The 14,989-nt window shown below is 37.4% G+C and overlaps 1 protein-coding gene across 5 annotated transcripts in view; it reads left to right on the forward strand.

Moving 5' to 3' along the window:
- Positions 1-14,989, forward strand: part of LOC148954790 (regulator of G protein signaling 7-binding protein-like) — a 195,870-nt gene that overhangs the window by 117,304 nt on the left and 63,577 nt on the right. For all 5 annotated transcript variants that reach the window (XM_089107940.1, XM_089107936.1, XM_089107939.1 and 2 more), the window contains exon 4: positions 8,125-8,301. In XM_089107940.1, the coding sequence (XP_088964066.1) occupies positions 8,125-8,301 (177 nt within the window). The remainder of the gene's footprint in view (positions 1-8,124; positions 8,302-14,989) is intronic.

Consider the following 14,989-nt stretch of genomic DNA (forward strand, 5'->3'; position numbering starts at 1 on the left):
CCAACGGCAAAACTTCTTCCCAAGATGTTAATGTTGACAAAGCTGATTTAGCTGGAAAGGTGATCCTAAGTAAGATGACGGGAAAACCTTGAAGGAGCAAGTCTTCAAGAAAAAAGACCAAGTGACCCTAATGAATGCCAAAAAGGTGGGGTCCTTTGTGGTAGCGCATATAGATCCGGCGCTCCTTTTCCAGCAGTTTATAATAGTAGCCCAACGAACTGACCTCCGAGAAGAATACTTCAAGTACGAACTTTGTATGATTCCTCCTTCTCTTTTCGAAAGTGATGGCCTTATGAGAAAAGCAAATAAGCCAGAGCTTGCAAAAGCGATCTTTCAGACTTGCGGGATTGAGACTCAGTCACCCTCAAGACCTGCTTCTGCGTGTACAATCGTCTTGGATGGTGGTTCTCTTCTACATCGAGTTCCATGGAAGGTAGGGTCAACCTTCAAGGTCATCTTTGCTTCATACGTCCATTACGTACAAGCAAGGTACCCTAGTGCGATCGTTGTGTTTGACGGATATGAAGGTGATCCAGCAATCAAAGATGCTACCCATTTACGTCGAGCAAGGATGGTTGACCGCCAAGTCTTTTTCACAGAAGAGATGACCCTCTGCATGAAGAAAAAAGAGTTTCATTCATGTAAGACAAACAAAGGACGTTTCCTGAAGCTGCTCGGCAACCGTTTGGAAGCCGTTGGTTTCCGAATTTTCCACTCGGAAGGAGCTGCCGACGTTCTGATTGTAGAAAAAGCCGTAGAAGCTGCTAGTCTTACAGACACAATCGTGGTTGCTGATGATACTGATATCTTGGTTTTTCTGATCATTCAATCAGATTCGCGTTCCGGGCGTTTATATTTCTCACCTGAAGCTAAGTTTGGTGGTACTAGTTCAGCTTGGGATATTAGTGAGATGAAGCAGAAGCTAGGAACAGATGTCAGCAATCTGATACCGCTCTGTCATGCCGTGCTGGGTTGTGACACAACCTCTCACCTTTACGGAATAGGAAAGGGTAAAGCCGTTCAGCTGCAACTTTCCAACAAAAGTTTCAGGGACAGCGCTGCTATATTTGGTGACAAGCTCGCATCGCTTGACGATATTGTGGCAGCAGGAGAGCGAGCATTGTTGATACTGTACGGTTGCCCTGATGTTTCGAACGTGGACACTGCCAGAAAGCTAATCTTTCATAGAAAAGTGAGCACTGCCACCACTTTCGTGCATCCACAAGAACTGCCACCGACTCAGGCAGCAGCGAAGTACCACTCGCTACGTGTCTACTGCCAAGTTCAAATCTGGCTCGGGAACCCAGTAGAGCCTTTACGCCTGGGATGGAAACTGCATGATAACGAAGTTTTTGCGCCAATAAAAACAGATCTCCCTGCCGCTCCGTCTCAGTTGCTGAAAATTATCAAATGCTCGTGTCGTATTCACGGCTTTGATAGTGAAAAGTGTACCTGTAAGAAAAGCGGACTTGAGTGTACTATAGCCTGCCGTACCTGTAAGGGAAGCTCGTGCAACAATTCGAAGTTTCAAGAAGAAGAACTTAGTGAAGAAGAATAACAGTCAACTGTGATGATGAAAAATCTAGTTCCTACATTTTGATGATGTGCAATTTCTATACATTTGAAAAATAAGATAAAAGCTTTTCTCTGAATACATTAAGTTAGAACCTACCTTGTCTCACGGTGTTTGGCGCTGAGGTGTTTCGTCATTCCTGTTTATTGTTGTTTAGTCTTTTTTTTTTCTAAGCCTTTCGTTTACACGGCCAAATAGACTACAAGAACGACAAACTTATTCCGTAGTAGACCTTGTTAAACGCTGGTAAGAGTTTTTTTCCCCAAACACACAGTTTTTTTCCCCATTTTTTTTTTGCTGATAAATATTTTTCTTTTGGTGAGGTAACGAAATGAGCATCAGAAATGAATTCAGAGCCAAAAGCTGATCTTGAAAGATGTGTAAAACATTATAGTTTACGTTTTTAATTTTTTTTCCCGGTTTTTGAGAAAATAAATAAAAAAACATTAAAAAAAACAATTTCGCATTGGCGCTGAGGTGTTTCATCATTCCTGTTTATTGTTGTTTAGTCTTCTTTTTTTTTATAAGCCTTTCGTTTACACAGCCAAATAGACAACAAGAACGACAAACTTATTCCGTAGTAGACCTTGATAAACGCTGGTAAGAGTTTTTTTCCCCAAAGACACAGTTTTTTTCCCCATTTTTTTTTTGCTGATAAATATTTTCTTTTGGTCAGGTAACGAAATGAGCATCAGAAATGAATTCAGAGCCAAAAGCTGATCTTGAAAGATGTGTAAAACATTATAGTTTAAGTTTTTAATTTTTTTTCCCGGTTTTTGAGAAAATAAATAAAAAAACATTAAAAAAAACAATTTCGCATCGAGCTAGAGATTTAGATTTTTGATATGTTGTTAAGCATTTTTTTTCCGGTCCGGATGTTGAAGAAACTATTTCTGTACCAATTTTTTCCTGGTCAAAACTTATTTTTCTCCTACTATTTTGCCAGAAACAAATGAGAAGAAATTTATTGTACGCGCTTTTCCTCGTAAATTTCGAGATATTTTGGTGCAATATAAAAGACCAAAAGTGGGAATTCAGTTCCCATTTGAGAATGAATTCTTCGTTTCTGCGGTAAGAGTAAAGAAAACTAAAAGAGAAAACAAAGATGCAAAGCGGAACTACAATAAAGAAAGGCAGTCAAAGATGATGGACACTGGAGTCAAATTCAGATTTAATGACAATTTATTTTACGCGATTAAAAAATTTGAGAAAAGTGGAAAAGGACAAATAAATGCAAAAAAGAGACGAAATTTGGAGATTCAGTCTTCAGTAGCGGAACACAAAATTCTGGGAGAATTACAAAATTACAAGCAGAAAAAAGAGCCCAGGTGAAGGGGGACAAAGAGGTCCAAAACCCAGTTGGAAAATTGCGAAATTTTGGTAAGACAAAAGAGCTTAGGAGGGAGGAGAAAACGAATGACCTATTAACACAAATAACCGACAATCATGAAATAGAATCGTCTGGACTGCAACGTGTTAAGGATAGATTGGGAGATACTGAATTTGGGGTGGGATTGAAGAAATTTGGAAAGGAATCGGATACTGGTCTGGTAAACTCAAAGGAGGTTTTAACCTTTTATGAGGGGGAGGAATCTCTTGGGGAAGATCCCCCACGGGAAGAGGTGAAAGACTGCCGTTTACCTCAATGGAAAACCGGTGGGCAAGTTGTGATCCCGTTAATGAGACTTTGCCTTTCTATTCTTCAATTGACTTCGCCGTTTGTTCTTCATACAATTTTCTTAGGGGATGGGACCCAGAAAAAAGCGATCCATGGTTCGCTCAACAGTTTACTTCATTTCCCTGAACCCTTATTGTTTTCGCTGGCCTTTGAATTTTTGGCCGTACATGATTTCGAATTTTGCCGAGGGGGAATTCACGTTTTAATTGAGATGTGGTGTTCTTACCACCGACGGAAATTAAGAGGCTAGTGCAGCCAATTTTTCATGATGGCTGGCATCACCGAATGTGCTCAAATTTTATTCCACGCTTCTCCTAAGTGTAAATTTTGTGAGATCGAGGGATTTTTAGATTTAATCATGCTTAGCAAGATTTAGTTCCACAAATCGCGTAGATTCTTCCTTCTTCGAAATTCCAAGCTTTATGAAGAGAGCCGCACAGACAATAGCTTTGATTGGATGGACAGAGATAATGAATGGCAATGGAACGAAGCGAAGTGGATGGTATAGTCGTGAATCCATAAGCCAACGGGTAGCTGCAGTGGAGAGGTGCAAAAAAAGAAAGTAGAGAAGATGAATAAGTTTGGTGATTTTGAAGTTGGTGTTATTTATTTTATGTTTTGTGTTTTTATGCTCTGACCTATGGCGTGGTGGCGGTCATTTTTCTTAGGAGGAAATGTTGGGACCTTTTGCCCCTTTGTATCAGAAATGGCCCTTTTTGTAAATCTAACTTCTGAAGACTACTGAAGGAATCTACGAGTTAGATAATGTCTGAAAAATCCAGGTGAGCGATGACTCATACAGCATAAATTTACAGCCCTAAAAGCTTCATAGGATACTGAGAATTTGATTTGATTCGGCCGTTCAAACAGAGGTCCAGAGCAGGGTGCGCAAAGGTGGATCTCAAAGTGTATTTAATAATTATAAAGGTTTTTGATTTTAGTTCTTTATCAGTTCTTGTACAGAGTGGGAAGAGTTAATACAGTAAGAAATTTTTTCTTTATAATCTTTGACTTTTTGATTAGCCTAGATGGAGTCTGGAAGCTCACAGAGAGGTTGAGATTATATTACAAAACATAGAAAGAGAATCCTATACACAGCGAGGGAAGGAAAGGGAATTGGGGAGGTTTAATCTTTATGTTGCCTGGGGCCAAATAGTGTGGTACTTTTGTACCCCAAGGAAAGTACACTTGTCAGAGAACCCTGACGGTTTTGTAAACCGCCAGAGACGACAAGCAGAAATCCCACCAGGTTTCTCTAATAGAATTAGAGATTTCCCCAATTTCAGTTGGAACCTCGAAACCTTCAAATTCCTCTACCCCCAATATTATGATAATTCCATTTTTTAGAGTTTAGGTTACTATTGAGCCGGGCCGCTCAACTTACAGTTCGTAACCACAAAATGTTTGACAATCCAGGGCGACTGACTCGTTGCAATCACCCTGAGAAAAATAAATGAACTCGCATCCTTGACCATCTAGAAAAAAAAATACTAATTTCAAATTTTTGTAAATAGGGGCTCGAAAATTATCCAACATGGCCCTTTAATATGCTGAGCATAATGATAAAGCTTTCATCAAACCAGTCCCCTTTTTATCTGTTTTTCTCCCTTTTTTCAAAAGTGGCTAGATTTGCATCACAATCATTTTTAACGGTCAAATTCAAATTTAATAAATATACTTTTGAAGTCATCATGAAAAGCTACTCTTTAAATAAATATCTTCTTATAGAAATTCCTTCTTTTACATTTTGTTTACTATAAGCACGGGTGAAACTTTGCTTGCTTGCTTGCAACAGGACCGGGCATTTTTCCGCCTCCCCTGGCATCGTGAATACAGCGAATTTGTTTAAGGGGGGACGCCAGTCCAAAGCCGTTTTGGCCGATTCGAGCCCTTTTCCTGGTCGACAAAAAGGCTCAAACACACAGGTATCAGATTTCACACAGACTTGAGTAAACAAGCTCGAAGAGGGTAACTTTCAGGGGTTCCTTACGCTTTTTAACAAAAGGAAGCCAGTTTTGAACAACTGACCGCTTTTAAACTAAAGGAAGCGTTAACCCCCTCAGCATAATCTATGCGCACACATCCGTTTTATTCACAGTATTTTAGACTCTGTGTCGGGTGATAATTAATTTGAAACGTTGGTATGTAAAGTATTCGAAGGGACTGCAGTCAGCAAGTGTTTTTTATAAAAATATGCTGCAACTGCTTCAATAGAATATTTTTTGCCGTATTTTTAAGTACCAATTACGACAATATTGACTGTAGCGATCTTGCAGGCAAACCCAAAATTGGTTTTTGAGTTTTTTTGGGATTTCAGGAAAAATAGGTTTCGGCTTTAGCATTTTGCTAAATCAAAATGTTCACCTGATTTTATTCTATTAGAAAAGACTGAGACCACCTAACTGCCTCAACTATTAATGTCAGACAAACTCAAAACGCTTACTATGGGAGAGATAGGAAGGTCGCTTCAAGTATGGTCTCCCCTTAAGCTCTTCATACTAACGGTGAGCTTGCAGTCACAACCCTGACCCCCAACCCAATCGAAGATCCCCGTCCCGAAGGACATAAGAGGACAAGCCCTTCTTTTCTTACATTAATGTGATTGATTGAGTGATTGACATCTTTGTTTTAAACAATTTGTAAAAATAATAAAACAATGAAATTAACATAGCCGCTACTAGAAAGCGAAATAACATACGCATAGTGACTCAATTAAGTAATTAAATCACATAACCAAAAAACAAGAAAAAAAAGTCACATACATAATCAAACACTTCATGGTAACGAACTATAAGTAAGGAGTGAAGCAGCTGAATAGTGATCGAAACTCTCAAAAACAGAATTTTGATATCATTATGTATATATATCAAAACAATAGCGTATTAAGATGATTCCAAATGTATAAGATTCATTAAGTTTAGTGTTACCCATCAAAGGCTACGAGCCTCAGAAAAGTTGCTTGATTTACAAAAAAGGGGGAAACAGCGCCTAAATCTCAAGGAATCTTATTTAAAATCACACCATCAGATCCAGTGTATCAGAGAACTCTACTACCAAGGTTTCACGCTCCCACATACAAAATATGGAATTTTGTATTTTTCTTCAGAACAAGGATCACGGATGCGTGTTTATTTTTTGTTTTCTTTGTTCGTTTGTTTTTCTCATGGGTGATCTTATGGAATTAATGCTCCTATAATATTCGGAAAGGACTAACTCCAGCGGAAATTAAAAGTTCTAGTGCCCTTTTTAAGCGATCAAAAGGATTGAAGGTTAGCTCCACGTCCCGTTTTCTCAAAATAGTCCGATAAAAATTATGAGATTGTCATTTTGTTCAGCATTGTTGAAAGCTCCAATAACTATACCTTTAGAGATAACATTAGCCCCCAGATCTCCTGGGGAAAGATCTTTAAGTTATGAAACTTGCCCATTGTTTACGTATAGTATTTCTTATTGGGAATTATGCAGGTATTTTTTGGTTGGGAAAGGGGGTTGAATTTCTGGGGGTATTTTCCATGTGGAGAACTTTCCATGGGAAGGGATGTTTCCGAGGGTGAACTGTTCAGGGAAATTTTACGCTGGGGGAATTTTCTAGAATTCCTTTACAGAATTCTTTTTATTTGTTTTGCTTTCTCAATTTCTTATGTAGAGATTTTAAGGGTAATTGTCCGGCGTAAATTTTCTCTGGGATTGAATTTTCTAGAGGCCTTTCGTGAGTAGGACGGGGGGTCTTTCCGTGGAGAAGGAGACGGGTTTCCCAGCATTATTTCAAAAGCGATCAGAAATTAAATTAAAAACAAGTTTTGTTCAGCGGAAAGTAAGGAGCAACATTCTAACTTAAAACTGAGAAAAATTATTAGGTATATGAGGGTGGTTGTCCCCTCCTAACTATCTCGCTCTTTACGCTAAAGTTTTACCTTTTGTCCTAATTTCTTAAGAATGATTCTTAAAACACATGGGTCTTTTAATTAGAACAATAAGAAGCTTTTTTTTGAAATACTAGAAAACTATAGCATGAAGAGCGAACTAGTGTGGACGTAATAATTACCCCTCTCGTGCAGGTAATAATTTCTGTTCGTTATAAGTTTGAATATTGCTCCTTACTTTCAGTTGAAATAAACTTGTTTTTTTACTTTGATACTCACAAGGAACCTGCCCTCATCCTACTTCTCAACTGAGGAAAAACCCTCTGAACTGGGATTTAAATGATGAAACGGAGCTGCTAATGCTGTACGGGAGGCTATTTTAGATAGCCTCCCGCACAGCCCAGAGTTTATTTACGACAAACGCTTCGATATGAAATCTCTGTAGTTTCTTCAGTGTGAATATTGCAATGTTTACATTAAATACATTTACTTTTTTTCTTCTTTTGTATCGTAATCCGCTGTTTAGTTTTCTTTAGTCTTAATAGGTAATAAATTATTATCTTATTATTATTACACAAAGAGCTTTTGGTTGCCACCCCTACTCGCTTCGATGACTGCGGTTGGTTACTCAGGCCTTTACAGTCAATGATAAGGCACTATTACATGACGTAATTGTAATGTCATTCCAATTTTTTTTTTAATATATTTTTGAAGATTTTTATTGTCGATGTTTGATGTCATGTTTCCAAAAATTATTCTGCAAAATGTCGACGTCTCTAGCTTAAACAAATTATCTTAATTTTTCAGCGTGCAATCAGACAAAATCGTAGAAATAGAAAAAAAAACGAAGACAAACAACAAACACACGCACATATCAAAAATCGGCATCGGTAACTTATGCTTAACAATGCAGTGATATAGTAACTTTTGCATGGCTCTCTAGTTAAAACATTCTCATAGAATAAACTTTAGTGAAACCAACGGCTATGTATCTATTCTTCTTTTAATAGAGCAGAGGCCTGGTACAAGCGGGCTAGGAGGCGTTTTAAGTCAAATAATTCTTGGAAAACAAATTATGCCAGACTTCAATCTTGAAGAGTTAGCGAGCATTTCCAGAGATTCCGAAGATATTCGACATCTTTTAGAAGAAATGCAAGAATATATGCCACTTGAAGAAAGCAAGAAAGGTCAGTAGCTTTGAAATGTCCTTCAGAACATCTTTCGTTTTCAATAAGAAATAAAAAAATCCGATCCCTGGGGATCGGCTTTTTTTTAACATCCGATCCTGGGGATCGGATATTACGACTTTTTTATATTGCCAAAAATACTAGTTTTAAACTACGTGCCACATTTTTTACAAGTTTGTGCACGGGTGTTTTGAAATTTGAGATTTATTTTAAGGTTAAGTACATGGAGAATTGTTACTTTAATATGAGCACAGGGGATGAATTACTCCAGTCCATTCTGCGTATCTCGTCTGGTTTTCGCGATGTTTAAATGTCCTTTAATAATTTAATTTTAATCAAGATCACTTCCCCCTTTTTTTAGGGGGGGGGGGTCTTAAGTTTTTCTAAGATTATGGCAAATTTTCTAGAGCTTATTTTGACGGGTAACTACTACTACTACTAACAACTCACTGCAGCACCAAGCCGCCTGAGGCCAACACAGCTACGTACGCTCCTCCTCCATCCCAATCTATTCAAATCGTCCCTTTTTACACCCGCCCACGAAGTTCCCATTTCATTTAAATCTTTCTTTATGACTTTCTATACAACGCGCCCTAGCCACCTCAACCTTTCTTTCATTATAGTCCTAGAGAGCGGTATTGAACCACATTTTTCGTACAGCCTATTGTTTGAAATACGGTCAGTCAGCCGGGTACCCAGAACAATCCTTAAGCAATTTCTCTGGAAAACCTCTTGGAAATCTTCATCCGCTTTCTGAAGCGCCCATGCTTCAGAGCACTGTCATCACTGTAGCTTCTAATATTCTAATTTTGGTTTGCAGACTTATCTTCCTATTCTTCCAAACTTTTTTTTAACTGTGAAACACCCTGAGCCTTGGCTATTCTAATTTTGACGGGTAACTTTAAACTAAACGAATTTTACATATTTGTAATCATCATTCAAAGCCAGTTATTTAGTTTATATGCTTTCATTTGGTTCTCACGATATTTACGATACTTACATGAATTAAATTTAAGCATTGAAGCTTTATCAAGATCCTTCCTCTTTTTAAGGATTTTCTTCCCTTTTCTAAGATTTTGATCAATTTTTCCGGCTCATTTTGACTGGTAACCTTAAACATAACGAATGTTTATAAATCTAGAAGCATCATAAAAAAAGCCAATTCTCTTAATTAATATATTGTTATCAGTATTACTTTGTTTAGAGTTTCCGTTACTATTAGTGAAAGTCTCTAATGGGCACCAGATGGATTATTTCAATTCATTTTCTATATTTCGTCCGGTTCTTACGATATGTACAATGTTTCGACTATTCCGAAATCCACAGGTTTATATTTTTATCACTGGCAAAAACAGTTAGAAAATGGAATTGGCGGTACTATTATGACAACTATGATATCTATTAGTGACAATTATTGGAAATCAATGAGACAATTTAAAACATCTTAATATTTCGTTGAAGTGGGTCTATGTGTGATGTTAGTATTCGTGACTCTCTTCGATAAGCCGTGACTAACGACCTGTTCCTTGAACCGCAGATTTTTGGAAATTTGTGTGAAATAGATTGGGTCCACTAGCCAGGGATTTCAGGTTCAGGTTCAGGTTCATACATTTTTATTAACAAAAAACTCAATGGTAACCGAATCTCTAAGAAAAGGAATTTTGATACCATTAGATACATCAAAAGAATCAGATTTTAATTATGATTTCAAATATATAAGTTTCATCAAGTTTAATCATACCCATCAAAAGTTACGCCCCTGAGAAAATTTGGCTGATTTTCGAAAAAAGGGGAGAAGACCCCCTAAAAGTTATAGAAACTTAATGAAAGTCACACCATCATATTCAGCGTATCAGAAAACCCTACTGTCGGGGTTTTAAGCTCCTATCTACAAAAATGTGGAAATTTCCATTTTTTGCCAGAAGAAAGATCACGGATGCGTTTTTATTTTATTTTTCCCCAGGGGTAATCGTATTGACCCAGTTACTCGGGAGAATCTTTCCGTGGAGGATGTTTCTTTGGGGAAAGGGACATTTGTATGAAGGGGGCGCCAGATTTCCAAGCATTATTTAAAATACGATCAGAAATTAAATTAAAAAAAAAAAAAATTTCAACTGAAAGTAAGAAGCAACATTAGACATTAAAACGAACAGAAATTATTACGTATATGAGGGGATTCTTCCCCAAGTCAATACCTCGCTCTTTACGCTACTGTTTTTTTAGTCTTTTCAAAAGAGCTATCTATTCTAATTAAACGTCCTTTGTGATTCAGGGGTTTGTGAATTAATTTTTTTTTAACTTTTAACGTAAATAGCGTGGTATTGACTAAGGGGAAACCCCCTCATATACGTAATAACATATACGTAATAAAAAAAAACAAAAAAAACAAGCGATACGGCTCAATAGTAATTGAAACTTTTAGAAACGGAATTTTGATTTAAATAAATGTATCAAAAGAATGGGCTTATAATGCTGATTCTAAATATATAAATTTTATTAAGTGTAGTATTACTCATCAAAGGCTACGAACCTGAGAAAATTTACCTGATCTTCTAAAGAGGGGGGAAACATCCCCTACAAGTGAAAAAATTTTAATGAAAATCACACCGTCAGATTCAGCGTATCAGAAAACCCTATTACATAGGTTTCAAGCTCATATCTGGAAAAATCTACAACTTTGTATTTTTTGCCAGAAGAAAAATATACGAATATAGAAGTTCGTTACGTAAGTTAATTTATAAATTACGTCAGAACCAAATTTAGAGACAGCCATTTAGCAAAAGAAAAGTAAAATTTTTATGCAAAATTTGTCTACTTATTCAATGACGGTGAGCAAAAATAAAAGCTGCATTAACTAAAAAACGATCAGAAATGAAATAAAAAAACAAGTTTTTTAAACTGAAAGTAAGGAGCGACATTAAAACTTAAAACTAAAATAATTTTTTCCTTATATGAAAGGGGCGGTACCCTCATAACCACATCGAAATTTACTATAAATTTTTACTCTTTATAAAAACATTATTTTTTAAAAAATAAAAAAACTTTATCTCAAATATAGACGCGTTGAGGAGGGGACAGCCCCTTTCACATACGGAATAATTTCTGTTCGTTTTAAGTTTTAATGTCGCTCCTTACTTTCAGTTTAAAAAACTTGTTTTTTTATTTAATTCTTTGTAGAGACGGCTTGAGTTGGCTTGCTTGTGAATAGGGTAGATTATATTTATTCCCTTTGATAACTCTATGCTGCTATGAGCGTGTCGATGAGAAAAGAATAAAAGGAATAGAAGAAAGAAGAATTTCAATTGGCAACTATTACTGATACAGATACAGATAAATTTATTTTTTCAACAACAAAAAAACAACAACAAAAAAACAACAACTCAATAACACAATCAGAGATCCCACAAAAGTTCTATGGCCTGTAAATTAGGATAATCACGAAACAAAACTTAAAAAAATCTCACAAGGTTCTATGGCCTGTAAACTAGGATAATCATGAAACAAAACTTACCCAAATCCCAAAAAGATCTTGTGGCCTGTAAAGTAGGATAATCATGAAACAAAACTTACACAAATCCCACAAAGGTTTTATGGCCTGTAAAGTAGGATAATCATGAAACAAAACTTACACAAATCCCACAAGGTTCTATGGCCAGTAAAGTAGGATAATCATGAAACAAAACTTACACAAATCCCACAAGGTTCTATGGCCTGTAAAGTATGATAATCACGAAACAAAACTTACACAAATCCCACAAGGTTCTATGGCCTGTTAAGTAGGATAATCATGAAACAAACCTTACGCAAATCCCACAAAGGTTCTATGGCCTGTAAAGTAGGATAATCATGAAACAAAACTTACACAAATCCCACAAGGGTCTTTGGCCTATAAAGTAGGATAATCATGAAACAAAACTTACACAAATCCCACAAAGGTCTATGGCCTGTAGAGTAGGATAATCATGGAATAAATCTTACACAAATCCCACAAAGGTTGCATGACCTGTCAAGTACGATAATCATGAAACAAAACTTGCACAAATCCCACAAGGGTGTATGACCTGTAAAGTAGGATAATCACGAAACAAAACTTACACAAAGTGATCGATTTAGCATATGAAGTTCAAAAACAAGTACTGACAAAAATAGAAAGAAAAGAGAAAACAAAAGAAAGAACAGAAAAAAGAGACAAAAAGTAACAAAAACAAAAGAAAGAAAAAGAGAAGAAGAAGTGACAGAAGGAGAGTTCATTCACAAAAGACAAAATCGACAACTTGTATACATAGTATATGATATCATATTTGAGTAACTCATCTTCGGGTCGGGAAGGCGTCATAACATTGAACCGTCAGGAGTACGAACGTCAGGAGCAGTACAAAATCCGTCAAAATATCAACCAAAAAAATCCGTCAGAACCTCGAACCGTCATAACATCGAAAATTTTAAAACTCTGGGCTTAGGGGGAAAAGGTACCTAGGTTATGTTACGTATTTAATATATGCTATGCTTTACCCCACCCCCTTGATGTGCAAATATATAGCCGGAATTCGTTTCTAAACTATCATATACGTATTACTATTATATAAACTTATAAAAATTTTTAGATGTTACGACGGTTTGAGGTTCTGAAAGTCCGATGTTATGACGTTTCGTGCTTGTTACGGTTCGCCAAAATGGTAGCACCCCCTTCGGGTCATCTTTTAATATATACAGCTAAGAAAAAGTCGAGGGCTTTTTCCTGTATGTGATATATGACGCTATTCTATTATTTAAATAAATAACCTTACCTTAGACCTTAGTTCCTCCAGTCCCTCCAGAGGCACACAGGGTGTCGGTGAGTAACCTCTAATCTTCTCTCATGTGAGCTGCTGCATATATCTCTCCCCACTCTATGATGAGACTCGTCTGAAGGGCTCTTCCGTCACTTTCATATGTCCTACGGAACATGTTCTTTGGTCTTCCTCTGTGACGGGTGCCTTCCGGTTGCTAGTGCAGGAGCATTTTGGAAGTCTGTGATTTGGCATGCGGAGGATGTGTTCAAGGTATCCCCATCTACGTTGTCGTACAACGGTTGCAATCTCTGGATGGCCTGTGCGGGTACGGATCTCGTCATTGCTGACACGATCTCTCCAACTGATTCTAAGGATTCGGCGAAGACAGTTATTATCGAAGGCGATAAGGCGTTTTGCCTACTCCGCGGTCAGCTTAAGGCATTCCATAGCGTAGTTCAGGACAGACAGTACATTGCTCTGGAACAGCCTGAGTTTCAACTTCAACGAGTATATGGTGGATTTCCAGGTTGGTAGAAGTCTTTGAAATGATGCGTTGACAAAGGCTATCCTGGTTCGCAATTCTTTTTCAGGGTCGCCACTGGAAGTGACTGTATTCTCTAAGTACTTGAAATCTGTCATCTGTTGGATGTCCTCTTTTCTTAGTTAGATTCCGATTGGTGAACTATTGATTGACATAGCTTTCGTTTTTGGGGCGTTGATGTGTAGTCCGAGTTGTTCAGCTATCTTTGCGAGTTTGTTCAGGAATTCCTGAAGTTTTGGCTTGTCAGCTTCTATGAACCCAATATCGTTGGCAAAGTCGACGTCCTCAAGAATTCTCCCCTGCAATCTAGATTCCATGCCCATCTATCTGTCTAAAGATGTAATTTACAGCTAGGACGAAGATGAGCGGTGACAGGACACAGCCTTGCTTGACGCCAGTCATCACCTTGAAGTAGCGTGTGTTGCAGTCTGATGTTTTAACACGGCATTCCGTTTCTTCGTACATGGCAACTATTGGATGGATTAGCTTCCTATGAATTCCATAAAACTGCAAAACTCTCCAGAAGGCTTGATGATCATCTGAATCAACCACCTTTTTAAAGTCCACGAAAAGTATAACAAGCGCTCTCTCCATTAGTTAGATTCCTCCAGCATGGTGCGTAGAGTTAAAATAAGGTCGGCACAAGATCGTTTTGGCTGAATGTTCGATGCTGTTATTCAGGTAAATGAGGATCAAGGACTGCTCAGAGTAATCCTAATATTTTCGTCGTGAAGACATTTTGACTGACGAATTCAGACGATTCGAACTGGATTTATTAGGAATTTCAGAAACTCATATCTCAGGGGTAGGAAGCATGAAATTAGGTGATATAGAATTTATTTACTCAAGCAGGAAGGATGGGGTACATAGACAGGGAGTAGGGCTCATGATGAATAAGGAAGCTGCTGAGTCTTGTTTAGGCTGGGAAGGTATTAACAATAGAATATTAATTGCTCATTTTATGACTAAAAAGTTCAGGGTATCAATTATTGTAGTATATGCCCCCGTAAAACCGATTGACGGAGATACAAGCGACTCAGATGAATTTTACTTACAGTTACAGGAGCATATAGACAGGGTCCCAGGTAGAAATATGATGTTATTACTGGGAGATTTTAACGCCCAGGTTGGTAGAAATAGGGATAGATGGTATCCCAGCTTAGGTAAATTCGGTGTAGGAAAAGAAAACAGTAATGGATACAAACTTTTGCAATTTTGTAGGTATAACAATCTAGTTATAACCAATACGGTTTTTGGTCATAAAATGGCTCATAAGTTAACATGGTATTCACGTGATGGTAAGACAGATAACCTTATTGATTATGTTATACTAAACCAAAGACTGGCTGGATCAATACAAGGTACTAGGGTATAT

Source organism: Artemia sp. Qi Xiang Cuo, chromosome 2 (assembly GCF_049724085.1).
Source record: "Artemia sp. Qi Xiang Cuo chromosome 2, ASM4972408v1, whole genome shotgun sequence".
In the NCBI taxonomy this organism is placed as follows: domain Eukaryota; kingdom Metazoa; phylum Arthropoda; class Branchiopoda; order Anostraca; family Artemiidae; genus Artemia; species Artemia sp. Qi Xiang Cuo.